The following is a 14548-nucleotide window of genomic DNA, read 5'->3' as shown; positions in this document are numbered from 1 at the left end:
CGATCACTGGCTAATTAAAAGGTAGAAAAGTGATCCAAATGGTCGAATGTCATATACTACTCGACTCAGTTCGACGAAACGAGCATTTTCTGCATGTGTGCATGTATTGGTGTATATGTTTGTGTGTGGCTGTGTACGTGTGTGGATGTTTTCCAGAAACCGAAAGCTGCAAAATCGGGTTTCAAAGTGAAATATGGAGTTTACTCCCGGCTTTCGAGCCCGGGATAATGTTCCTGAAAACATTGGTAATGTTTGTCCCTTTAAGGTTATTTTCCAGAAATCGGAAGCTACTTAGTATCCAGAAATTTAAAATGGCGTCCTAAGTTGATTTCTGGCCTTTTGGTGCACCGCTTCCGCAATACTCATAATGGATGAAGTCGGCATCTTCGCCATCGAAATACCCGGATTAGGCAAAATTTAGCCATTTTAGGATGTACTCCGGTAACCAGAAGTAGACATCTGGATTTTTTCGTGATGTATTCGAAACATATTTATTTCATTATATTTGCATATGTATGTTTTAATGTATGCTCATATGTGTGTAAATGTTAGGTTTTTAATTTTAATTTAATAATGGTATAGTTGTGCTGAAACCAGCAGAAATTTTCAAGGAGTATTTTTTCTCTTAAATCGTGTAAATCTATTCTAACATATAATAAGTTTGAATGAGAAAGGCTGGGTCTGACCGCTAGGTGCATTAATTTAGGTTTTTTCGGGAAAAAATGCTCCCGTTTGCACTGAAAACAAAATACTTATAACAACGATCGTTAAGATACCCGGGACACTTTGGAACTAATGGATAAATGTGAGTTTTTGATTACAGTTGATCTGCTGCGTTGCTATCGTAAACACCACAAACCTCTGCCAAAAATAAAGCGTTCCGGAAAACGGCCATTACTCCCCAAATAATTGGTATTTATTTCTCCCCAAATAATTGGTATTTATTATAACGTTACAAACGTCATAACTTGCACACAAACTTTGATCGAAGATATTTCTTTTTTTTTCGTCTCGGTGTTATTTATTTTTTTCCACCCCCTCTGCTAACTTCGATAACCTTGGACATAAAAAGAATTCGAAATTTGTATCAGCCTAACTGAACTTTCAGGAAAAATACTACTTTTATGCCATATACGCTTAAAAAATTTCCAATCTTTGCTCTTTTTTTTCGAGCAAAAAGGTATATATCTCCTTAAAAGTTAAAAATCCTAGAAATCAAATTAACAGTTTTAAAATTAAAATAAAACGAATCCTTCTTGGAGTACAATAGTTTTTGCACACTTTTCCGCTCGAAACCCCTCCGACCCAACAGCAAGCCGACCCAGTGCTGTAAGATCTACTGACACTTGCCCTGTGAGTTTTCTCCGGGCCCAGGTAGTATTATTTTCTTTATTAGATTCACTTTCACGATTTTTCCTGTTCGTTCTAAATATACATTCGACATCCCATCGAAGTGCGTTTGGCGGCTTGCTCACAGTACCACTCACGTATTGTGTATGAGCATTGATTACTAAGAAAATTGAACTAAAACAGACTAAGCATCTAATTTCTGGTATAAATTTGTTTTTAAAAAAAATATTACGGCAAACGCTCACATTTCGCTATAGGAATTTGATCTCACTGTTTATTGGATAGTTTCCAGTCCGAACAAACGTAGGTCTAGCAGAACTATTCTACTAACAAAAACAGTTTCATTCGAGCTGAGTCTCCTGTACTTTAACGGAATTCACAATTATTCTATAGCCGAATGATTTGCTTCAAAGACTGAGTCAATTCGAGTAAACAGATCCTTAAATTTTACACCGAAGAATAGCAAATGAGCTTTGTTTTGTTTTGAAATGACTTGAGACGTGCCAGATTATCTAACATTTTGGTATATATTTTAATGCCATAAAATCAGGAAATGTAATGGAATTAAAATTGTTGGATTAATAAAACGTATTTTTTCAATTTTCGTAACCAATCGAACCTTTGCAATGCGAAAATAGTCGAGAAGGTATTTTTCCTATCATTTTATAATATTCATGAAAACTTTGGTGAGAAAAGAGGTTGTTATAGTAGTCGAAGTAGTCGAAGAAGATAACTAATACCTAACTAAAGAAAATAGACACTTGAACAAATTACTTTCCATTACTCTTACATTCTTCCACAATCTAGGAGGACGTGCCGTCAATATAAAACTGTCAATTAAAAGCTCATCTATGCTCACTACAAATTACATTAATTGTTGTGCATCAATCCTCTTTTCGTGCAATTGTCTGCGACATACCCAATAACGCCACTATTTATGTTTGTTAACAGTATATTTTTTTGTACGATTCCCATACGGTTTCTGTTCACTTTAGTGAACTATTTAAATCGCAGCAGTAGTAGCCTTTTACTAAATATTAAAGGTTGATGAAGCAGCCCAATTTCAGGGACTTGCAGATGGCGGCTATAGGACATGTCATCATATTGGAAAAAAAAATTTCTAGGCTTGTCATCTACAGTCGAAGTGGGATTATTACTATCGGCTACATCTGGCTCACTGCAAATTAATGTTGTATGGTCTGTATTTTTTTCTTTTGCACTCATTCCGCATCCTTCCGAAAGTTAATCGGTCTACCTTACCTTACACATCCATAGTTCGTGATAACACGAACCCGGTGAGCTCTCGTTTGCTACAATTTCACAAACATATACACCTGTAGAAACCAAATGGCAGGCTGTTTCATCACGACAAGTCGATTATTTTGCGATAGAGTGTTTCGCGGCGGCATAACAAGCCCTACTAGGATCGCGTGGCACCACTGTTCTCAACGATAGGGTAAAGGTGGGGAAAGCGGAAGAGTATTCATATCGTGCTGAACAGAAATGAATGTTGGCAGCGTTGTTATATGTTGTTTAAATCAATTTTTAAACCAGTCATGTAGTGTTTACGTCCGACGGGTGATAGAAAAAGTAAGTGTAATTGATTTAAATTTCTTTAAGTCATGTCCGTGTCACGAAATGTTTACACCCGTTTCTGTTCGCGGGACGTTTGGTAGACCGCCTGGAACGCAAACCCACTGTGTATTCTTAGTACGAGGGGCTGAAGAAAATTACGTTGAAGTGTTATGATTTATATGTTTTTATCATGGAGTGTCGGGACTGGACGAACTGAGATTATGTTTGGTCAGTATTATCACAACTTTATGCAAATTACATGCTTGCAACGAGTTATCGTTGTTTGTTGAGGTTATCGATATACATACAGGTATTCCTCGTTATACCGTAACATTTTTTTAAATCAATACGTTAGTCGAATTTACGTTGTATCGAATCATGCATTGTCAAAATAAATTAGCTGACCCGGCAAACTTTTCACGCCGATTTAATTCTTCATTTCTATAAATTGTCACTTTCTAAATTGATCCCACAAACATCTAAAGATTGACCATACCATTTGTGTATAGTCTCAAATGCGAATCGAATGTTGGATACGTTCACACTCAAACAACAAATGCTTTTGGCTTCTTTGCATCATTCCGATTTCAGAAATACCCATGCTGGGTATTATTCAGCCATTTTGGGCCATTGTACAGACACCAAAAGTAGCCATCTTGGCTTCTGGGCGTCATTCTGGTTCCGGAAATACCCAAATTTGATGATATTTGGTCATTTTTGTCTGTTTCCCAGAAACCCGAAGATTCCAGCTTGGATTTACAAATGGCGTCTGGAGTCGGTTTTTGGTTTCTGTGCATCATCCCGATCGTTGACCCCCGAAAAAAAAGTTGCAAGTTTCGTTTGCTTAGGACCCCCCCCCCTTCCCTTTTAAAGAGTAGGGAGTGGTGTCAAACCACCATAAAAACATTTGTGGCTTCTAAAAACCTCTACTTGTCAAATTTGGCTCCGTTTGTTTGATTAGGAAGTTCCCGAGTTATGCGAAAAATTGTGTTGGATTTGCATAAGTGCCCTCTTTCCCAGAACAAACCATGAAACCATGAACCATACCACCATGAAAATATGCCTCCGGAAAACTTCACTTGCCAAATTTGATTCTAATAGCTTGATAACTTATTGAGTTGTGCAGAAATTCGTGTTTCATTTATATAGGAGCCCTCCTCTCCAGAAGAGAGAGGGATCTCAAACTATCCTAATCACCTTTGTCGGCCCCGAAAACCCCTGCATACAAATTCAGTAGTTTCCAAGTCTATCCTTCCTCAGACAGACAGAACTGCATTTTTATATGTGTAGATAGATTTATCAGAATGGAGACTTTTTTAATATTTCAAACATTTTTGACAATTCAAGAGTACTGTACTATTCATTATTTATTTTAATTTTTTGAATTAACGATTATTTTGTCTTAACAGATATTATACCATGAAATGACATAAACAACGAACATATTTGAAAAATATATTTCATGTTTTATAAGCTACCTAATGTTTATTCACGAGTACCATGAAGAGATTTCTGCTCATCCACGCATTTATAGAAATTTAACAAATTACATTATACGGAGCAACATTCACCGACTATCTATTAGATTTAAATTAGGTCTAAGAATTATCGTTTTAGGCGATTTTACAGTTGTAGAGTACTCTAAACCTGCTTGTATTGTGTAGATAAACTACATCGTAAGGGTTGGACAATCCGAAAACCCAAAGCTAGTTTTATTTGTCGCTTTTGAGATTGCTCCGAACCACCTCCATCCACACGCTACTTTATTTAATCGCTCATCCTCCCACACGTACAGCTTCACTTCATACTAGAAGTTTCGGATTCAAAGCAAATATGGAATAACTTTTAAATTTAACTTCGTACTGCTTAGGAAGATAGGTCGAGGGTGAAATCCCTATGAAAAGGATATGTAGAAAATACTACCGCCTGAAGCATATGGGATGGAAAAGATTAACGAATTTTTGCTCGAAGTTTCTTCCATTATGGGTAATTGCAGGGTGTTGCTAACTTTGAAGCCGCCTGGAAGAGGGCCACCGTTGCAATTAAAACTGGACGATTAGGGGACATACAGGCAAACCATTTCACTAAACAGCACACAATAGCGAGAAAGCAGAAGATGATGTAAGACAGAAAAGTTGGCTTATTCAGTCAGCCTTTTGATATAAAGTAATCTGTATTTGGAGTGGTACCGTTGCGTCTCAATGCACATTAGGGTGATGACGGGATGGGTTGAAAAAATTTAACTTTTGAATTTCTTTTAGCAATAGGATTAAAAAGTTTCAAAATTCCACTTTTTTGACCGATAAAAAAAATGCACATTTCATCAACTGTCGAAACCGAATTTTTTATGACAATTGAATTCTAGAGTTTTACACGGTTTTCTGATTTTCATGTAGCAGCTGGAAGAGTATAATTTTCTTTTTCAAATGATTCATAAAACTGGTATAGCTTTAGGACCCAATTATTCAGCTTCATCAATCCACAGAACTCCCTGTTGTTTTGGTAATGCAGGTTGAAACCTCGGAAATCAGTCTCATGGGAAAACGGCTAGAGAAGTAGAAAAAATTCTGTGGAAATAACGCAAAACTTGAACAAGGCGATGGTTTCACATTAATTTGTATTGTGCCGTGTCAAATAAATGTTGTGTGAAAAAAAAAAGGCGATGGTTTTGTTCCCACGCTCTTACGCTAAATCGTACTGTCTGATTGTAGAGTTGAGTTGGGTAAAACGTGAACAAAAAATATTCCTTTTTCATAAAAAAAAGTTTGCATATTGACATCAAATGAAATGCATGTTTATAACAATTCGCATACCTTGTATACTCAACTCAGTCCTACCTCATTTACTGATAGAAAGGTTGCGTTTGCGTTTGTTTCTGCTATTGGTGCTGGTTACATAGACAGGCTCATTGAAACTGAAACCGTCCTTCTGCGAGACATCTGTTGTTCATTTCAACCATCCAGCTAGCCATTTACTCTTTCTGGAAACCAGCTTCCGTCAGCCAACAGAGATGAGATAAAAAATCATGCTCCGCCAGCCAGAATTTGTGACGTTACACAAATAAGCATCCAGATGACGAATTAGCACTGCTCAGTGAGGAATACGCTTTACCAATGTCGTCCGTAGTTAGAAATAGGATAATACATATAAAAATCCGCAATCGAAAAAATGAAACCTTCTCGTGACAGGTTCAATGATTTCAAAGGCCAGGTGTTACATTTCGATTTGAAGCTTGGCCTTCTGTTTATACGACACGGACCTTCGGAACCAGCCGCAAACACTGGTAAACAATGGTTAACTTTTTCAGAGATTTAAATGAGTTTTCCCGTAAACCAAGGTAGAAGGGACGAACCCGGCGAGCATTTACTGTGCGGCATTCTGACACACTTCTGCATACACTACACAGTACCAAAAAATGAAATTTACAGCTAATACAAATGAATGCATATAGCAGTTTGTAGCACATGCAGTGAAAAACATATACAATTTCACACCGTTAGTAATGCACAGTACAGAACCGTTTTTAACCATGTAAATTTGTACGTTAAGTACTTAAAGCTTTGAATATAAATATGCATGCAAATTAACAATATATTCATTTACATTGCATGTGAATATTATGCCACACGGAATATTACATGGTTTCTAATGCTCCGTTTATGTGCATTTAAAGAAATGTAATTTTTTATACTGTGTAGGCGCTCCAAAACTCACAGGAATGGTTAAAAGGCAACAATCTTTTTAGGGCTCAAAATAGTTGAGCTTCAGTGCAAATTTTTTTCGCTTTTGTCAACAAGTGATGAACAAGGCGATTGCGGACCCAACACTATGATCCTAATGACTCTAGCGGTCTATTAGTTTGTTTAAACTAAAATCGTTTGGTTAAAAGTTAAAAAGGTTAAAAGTCTTGAAATCAGTTATAGTATGTAAAGTTGCTATCAAATCGAAGGTATAATAGGGAGTAAAATTATTCTAAACCTTATCTGACAGCACTTAATGCGACATACTCAACCTCAATCAGCTACAATAGTTTTTAAGGCTTTTTTACATCCTAGCTCTTCAATATCCTCGGCAAAGTTGTTAAGCATTTGAGGTGCGATACTTTAACGTTATGTAGAGTAGTAGGGGGAAAACTTACGCACAGGGTAAAAGTACGCATTGGCCTTTTCGAAGCATACGAGCAACATAAACTGGCAACATTGTAGGAATTTGCAGTATTATAACGTCAGTAAATCACACATGTGAACACATAAGATTTCGTTTGAATGGTGCGAAGTTATGAGAAAAGTTGTGTTTTGAGCTGTTTTGATCTAATTTTCTTAGTTTTGGGAACTATGATTGACCTCTCCGGAAACTACAGAAACTCGAAAACAACAGAGCCCAAAAAACTCTTGTATAATTGTGGTTTGTAGCGTGAATTTGTTTTGTCGGAAATATTTTGATGCTTGTCATAAAACTCAAACCAGTTGGAAAACTCATTGTGGGGCAAAAGTACGCATAAGCCACGAGGCAAAAGTACGCACAGTGCCATTAACCGTAATGAAAAAATGTGTTTAATAACGATTTTTTTTGTACAGAAATTACTCAAAAATAACTAGTAATATGCGAATGTGCTCCGAAACTGAGAAATATTATGGTTTCATGATTTTTTAAATGAAACCTTACAACTATTTTAATAGTTTTGTTGATGTGCTTTCAAAATGGTCCCTCCGGAATAGATAGAGGCTTCTAGAAGCCAAGAAACAATGGAAAATACAAGGCCAAACACCATCCAATATTTATTTTCGCAACTGATGTCCACAGATCGGGAAATGGCCCAGACGGCATTTTGAATTTCAAGATGGCGACTTCCGGTTTCTAGAAAGCAACCTAACATGGTCGAATACCCTCCAATATGTGTATTTCCATAATCGGACATCTCTGGACATCATAGAGGCTGGATAACGACCCCAGACACCATTTTTGATTACAAAAGGCGGTCTGAAGTTGATTTTTGATCTCAGAGCATCAATTCGATTCTGAAAATACCAGTATTGGGTAGTATTCAAAAGTTTTTGGTTGTTTTTCGGAAACCGGAAGTCGCTTTTGTGGAATCTTATATGGCACCTGGAGTCGTTTTCGGGTCTCTGTGTATCACCCCGGTTCCAAAAATAAATTTTATTAATTTGTCTCTATGGCCTCTAGAAGCTCCAGTGGAATCTCTCCTGGAAGGTCCATTTCTGGGATATATCACCAAAACACCCAAACATATCCCCAGAAAACCGAATTCCCGGAAGTAAGAAAATTATTTCAGGCACCGCTCTAACGCAGCTAAAAAGAATCAACATGCAAAACCAGCGAAAAACAATTAACTTTTTCAAGCATAGTGTAATAAATACACTGTTCATACAGTGCGAACTTTTGCCCCGCATGCTGGGTAAAAGTTTGCATCTGAGTATTTTTTGTAAAAAGTGAAATTCTCATGCTTCAAACAAAATTCGAAAAACTCTGGTGATACATTTTGAAGTCGAAAGGTTCATGTACCGCTTGGAAACTAAACCGAATTTTATGATAATTGTTTGCATTAGTTCTGTTGTAAAAACTTACTTTTGCCCCTCACTACTCTAATGCACTAATTAAGCATTAGCTCTCTAAAGAAATGCAAAAAAGTAGGCCACAAATACACATACAAATTTGAAATGCAATGCGTCAAACGAAGACAAAACCTATAGACTTCCGATTAAGATTGTTTGGGACCCCAAAAGAAACCAAAAAAAACTTGTTTCTGGAAAATCGATCACTTTGCCTCGCCCTAATATACGTCGATACAAAATTTTTACTCCTTTTGCTCTGCAAACCGTAGTTTAATCGCGTAATACAGCAGACTTCTTTTCATTGTTTACCATTGTTTTCCATGATAACACAGCTTATCCACTTTCACACTGAGTAAGTTTGTACTTCTCTGAATTTGGGGTTTACTATTCTATCTGAATACTTATACAAGTAAACCACTCAGTCTGAACATAACACACATCGTACCACCTCGAGGTCGTAAAAAATTTCATTATTTCGTTCACATATTTTCAGCGATGAACTAAGAGGCACATAACCGGATTGCAACGGTAGCGAACGATGCCTTGTGCTATTCCTAAAGCCTGCTTTTGCTTACCATGGTGTCCAATAGCATCATCGTTGTGTTTTGTGCGAGGTTGCATGTTTCATCTGAAACTGAAGGTTTACCGAGAACAGGAAATTGTTTTGCGACCGACGGAATATGTTTGCAAATTTATACTAAGGGTGGATCTGAGCATAAGAACCCTCTTATTGCATGACAGGAACAGCCATACCTATTGGACCGGATCTATCTCCCAAAAAGGGAGATGATTTCGTCATAAATTTTCACTATAGAGCATTTACATAATGTCCATATTTTATACGACAAAAGAAAAGTTTCAAGAATGTTTTCATTTCTAACCACCGATAGGGGCATTTAAAATAAAATGACAGTAAATTAGTTAAGCCTGATAACTTGAAGGCATGTTTTTTCTATACAACAATTAATGTTGTCATGGCTCGAACTATCACATTGATTAATAGTGGGAATCGTTCAAATTGAAGAAATCTTGGTCTCGAATGTAAAAATTCCTAAAGACAGCCCTGCTTTACAACAAAAATATCAATTTGAACTTTAATATCCGTTGGTGTGTGCAATGCTATTTAAATATACACACACATATATATATATATATATATATATATATATATATATATATATATATATATATATATATATATATATATATATATATATATATATATATATATATATATATATATATATATATATATATATATATATATATATATATATATATATATATATATATATACAGGTCGGACTCGATTATCCGGAACATCAGAAAAATTTTCATTCCGGATAATCGAATCACAGATAAATATTCAAATTTGCTATTAACGAACATAGAATAAATATTTCCTTTTTTTATTTGACGTAAGCAGAAATTTGTTCTGAGGCGAAAAGAGGTAAAATCTTGAGAAGCAAAAAAATAAATTGGACATTCCATGGCATTCCATGCAAAATATATAGAAATAAATATTTTTTTAAGATGTCCTCTCCGATTTCGCTGAAACTTTGCACAGTTGTTTCCAGTTGATAAAGAGGTCATTCTATACTATCAGTTCTTCATGTAGACTCACGACTGCTGTTTCAAAAGGGCCTAACCAAAAATGTGACTGATGAATGAAATATTTTAAATCAGAAAAAAGACTTGTTTGATTGAAATGGTGTCTTCAGCAAAGTAGTAGGTAATAAAATTGTGATTTAAAATATATATATACACTGTAGAAATATTTTTTTCCTGGACCAAATATTCCAAATTGTTACAAAATCTAAAATATTTCAAAAAGTACCTTTGTCAAAAATCCAATTTTTTTACACATTGAAGACAACAATAATTATCACTATCTGTTATAATTTGGTGATGGTAAAATAAAAAACAGAAAAGTTATAAACGTTTGAACATTTTGTCATTTTCACTCAGAATTTTCTTTCGGGTGTTTTTTCTGTTATTGTTATAAATCATCGCCAAGAGAAGTTTCAGCGAAATCGGGAATGGTCGATCAGAATCGATTTGCGAAGTAGCGTGGACTTTCTCACATGCCGGAAGTGACATAAATGATCACAAATATGCCAGAAGGGATGTTAAAAGTAAAATTTTGGATTAAAAATTGGAAACGAACACCAAGAAAATAAAATTCCGGATAATCGAGGCTAAAATTCCGGATAATCGAATTCCCGGACGTTCGAGTCTCTGGATAATCGAGTCTGACCTATATATATATATATATATATATATATATATATATATATATATATATATATATATATATATATATATATATATATATATATATATATATATATATATATATATATATATATATATATATATATATATATATATATATATATATATATATATATATATATATATATACTGCCGCTGTTCGCGTAACAGTTCTATGTAAAAGTCCTATGTTTTCTTGTTTTCTGCGGAAATGTCCATTTTGGCATGCTCTACAAGAGTAGCCATTAAAATCTAGGTTGTGGGAATCAAACCTCACTTTTTTAATGGCTATTCTTGAAAAACATGCCAAAATGAACCTATTTCCGCAAAATTTACCCAGGACTATTATGCGAATAGCGGCAGTATGTATATACAACACACACGGTCACTCTCTAGCGTTGGACAAAGTTTCGAAACAGTCCAATACATTAGAGGAAACTACAGGAAATTAGATACGATACCTTACTGACTTTGTTGCTCCTGGTGAGGATGCTGCTATTTTTGTACGACCGGATGTTAGCTCAAAGCTTTTTCTCTGCACGATGATAGAACTCATGTGATCTTTTTGTTTTCCCAGTGATAGTGTATGTTTCCCCCTGCCAGAGGCCTGATGTTAGCGGATACACAACGCAAACTAAATGCAATTGTTATTCCAGTTTGGTTACGCCATAGTGTGTCGACTAGAGGCGCCAACGCTGCACAGATTCCACCGGTTTCGCTCACTGAAGAATAAATTTAAGTTATCCAGATTTGAGAAATGGTTCACTATATTATTTCATTCACACAAATTCGAGATGAAGAAGTTGCACAATGCTTATTTCAGTCCGGAAACACTTTTCTGTCGTGGGTATCCAAATTTATTTCGGACAATTTTTTTTTTATAAAATCCAATGGCTTCTAAAACACGTTGCGCGATAAATCTATCTCAAATTCAATTGAATATAACTTTTTTCTTCAGAAGGGTTTCGTCACTATATCTCACTCGATGTTCCACTTCAGAAAAGAAATTTTTTACTCTAGCTCATTGCCAAATAAATATTTTAGATAATATATCAAATTGTTTTTGTTTTGAGAAAAAATCATAAACCAATTACCGTTTTAAATTTCAAATGAACTATTTTCTGCAACAAATGAGATTTTTTTTTTTTGAAATATTTTCTGTTTTACCAAAAAATAGGTTAACGCAAACACTTTAAAATAGATACGTTCTCAAAAAAATTCGATAGTTAAATTTTCTTTTCAATACACAGAGTATCTTTTTCCTTTTACTATTGCACAACAAATTTGAATTTCCTTCAAGCAAAAAAGTGCCAACATTGAGCTTCACCGAAAAAGTGATTTCCGCTCTGAATAACCATACAGGAACAAATTTTCCGTCCAAATTGCTATTTTCATCAACTTCCGTCTACCAGGGCAAAACTCAATTATCAGTTTTACTCAATAAGAGTTTTCTCTGGCATTTTCATTTCACTAGAAGAGACGTCAGAAACTTTTGCGTTTTCTTCTGTTCTACATATATGAACCGTTCGACGTAAAGTGAGAAAAATGAGCGGCTTTCTTTGGCTAACACCAGTATTAGGGTGAAAAGGAGGATCACCAAAAACGAGTCTCTGGTGGCCATACCTCATCGTGGTTTCACTTTTTATGGCATGATTGTTACAGTATACAATCTTAATTAAATCGTTGTCTTCTTCTCTCAGTCACTAAGCAAAAAAGCCTTCAGATTGTACTTCATATAACTCGTAGAATGATAAATCTAACTAACGCAATCACTCACTATCCTTTACGCCAACTCGCAGAAGGTTATTCCAAGCACAAATTCGTTACAAATAATACTCGAATGACCTGTGAAATATCGCATTTATTTTACATTCATTCATTTATGAGCTAGAGGATCTAATAGGGTGACCCAGCATTGTAAATAAGAGGAAAATTATTTTTGCGAACAGTCTCAAACCGTTCAACTTGTTTTTCAGGATAACGAAGCTATTGGAATGCGAACAACTGTGTATAAATATTGTTTAGTCGAATTGACGGTAATAATGAACACTTTCACCAAAATATATGCGATAATAGTTGGTTGACAGTTTAAAATAATAGATAGAAAATAAATTACTACATAACTGTCTGTCGAACTCTTAGAGCACCCTAAGACATACGAAATGAAGAGTTTCTATTCATGGTCATATTGAATAGGTAAAAGTTCTTTGTTATGCTAATGCCCAACAACTAATTTTCACCTTATAACATCTCATGTTACCCGTATTAGTGATTCATAGTGCTGCACGTACACTATTTTTGTCACCACTAGCTTATACAACGCAGCGTTGCAAGAAGTAAAACTTTCGAGTACAGCTCTAATCCTTAATGAAAATGCGCGTTATCTTTATACTTAATCACTTCGTGCTCGAAAGCCTGCTGAGGGAAACTGTTGACAGCGCTCGAACTGATATACATACTAATCAGGTTCCGGACACTTGGTTCGTACTTTTAGAACTTCTGTAGTTTGCACCTAAATTTCTTCCATCCTTCACGAATCCCCTGTGACTCAGCACTACTGCTTGTTTTTCGTTTTGTGAGGCAAGCCTGGTACTCAAAGTTTTCACAACACAATTCTTGCGTGAATTATTTGCACCAGGCGCTCCTTACAACTTTTCGGCGCAAAATCTCACTTTAAACAACTACCGAAGGTACTAAGCATGATAACAAATTTGCTTAACCACCTTACTGTCCCCCGCAAAACTGGTTTTACCGAAGTCAAACCATTTACTTTGTGCGAATTTATTGAAACAGAACCGAACGGAATGGCACTCGCAGCGGAACTAAAGCGGTTTCGGCACAGTGTAAAACTGTTTATGCTAGGAACACCTTTGCTATCACTACCACCAACAGCCAAAGGAGCAGTATTTTTCTACGGTGCACCTGAGCGGACTTGCGAGAGTCCTGTTAACCGTACGGTTGCTCCTATTTCCGACGGTAAATCGCCAAGTTGCATGCATACATTGGAGAAATTACCAACGACAGTGAATGTAACTCACTCTCTTGTTCTCCGTAGGCGTGTTCCGCAGCTGCAAAGGAAAATCTCTACTGCTGTCGTGCATGGGAAAATCATGATGTTTCTTTATTCGGCTGTGATTGTTATTTCTGGCGGTAGCGGACAGCAACCTACACTGTTGTATCGGTGATTCCTGATGGTGCATCTGTTTTGACGTGCCAATTTCAAGTGTGCTTTTTCCCACAAAGTGGAAGCAAACAACGATCTATGAGAGGCATAGGGCTTTGCATTACTGTAGGCTGAGAGTAAAATTCTGTTGTCAGATCAATACGTAAACTAACTGGCGCTACACAGTTCAAGTTAAAGCAACAGATAATTTTGTTATTTTGTTGTGACTTATAGAAGACATTAACGAGCAACTCTAGCATGTTTACCCGTTGTTACAAATTGATCTAAGTTTATACCTAATGTGCTTTTTCATGTATGAATTGTTATGTTTTTAATTTTTTACTTTGTTATTAAGGTTAGTAGGTAGTGGTTACTGACTAGATAAGTAACATGCAAAAAACAAACGTCAAACGTTCAAAAGTATCGCGGCGTTCGGGTGATACATAAGTCAGTAGAAAATTTAAAAACCAAATTAGTTTAAGTTAAACATTTAGGCAGATAGAATGGGTTTATAATTGGTTTCATAAATCACAACTGTAGGGAGAAGGTAAAAATTATTAAAACTGATCAATCAACAGGGTTAAATCAAATTATGAATAAAACATGTTATCAA

At 35.7% G+C, this 14548-nt stretch overlaps 1 protein-coding gene across 12 annotated transcripts in view; it reads right to left on the bottom strand.

The window, feature by feature from the left end:
* The window catches only part of LOC129720673 (limbic system-associated membrane protein), a 67962-nt gene extending 54354 nt beyond the window's left edge, over nucleotides 1-13608 (bottom strand). Inside the window, exons 1-2 of one of the 12 annotated variants that reach the window (XM_055672199.1) lie at nucleotides 13013-13608; nucleotides 11234-11765 (exon numbers count right to left, since the gene is read on the bottom strand). In XM_055672199.1, coding sequence (XP_055528174.1) covers nucleotides 11234-11328 — 95 coding nt within the window. In that variant the 5' untranslated portion in view covers nucleotides 11329-11765; nucleotides 13013-13608. The remainder of the gene's footprint in view (nucleotides 1-11233; nucleotides 11766-13012) is intronic. The other 11 variants (XM_055672202.1, XM_055672200.1, XM_055672203.1 and 8 more) reach the window with 11 other exon arrangements.
* Nucleotides 13609-14548: the final 940 nt, after the last annotated feature.

The sequence above is a fragment of the Wyeomyia smithii genome, chromosome 2 (assembly GCF_029784165.1).
Source record: "Wyeomyia smithii strain HCP4-BCI-WySm-NY-G18 chromosome 2, ASM2978416v1, whole genome shotgun sequence".
Taxonomy (NCBI): domain Eukaryota; kingdom Metazoa; phylum Arthropoda; class Insecta; order Diptera; family Culicidae; genus Wyeomyia; species Wyeomyia smithii.
The sequence above is the reverse complement of the archived record's forward strand: the minus strand, read 5'-3'. Positions and strand labels throughout refer to the sequence as shown.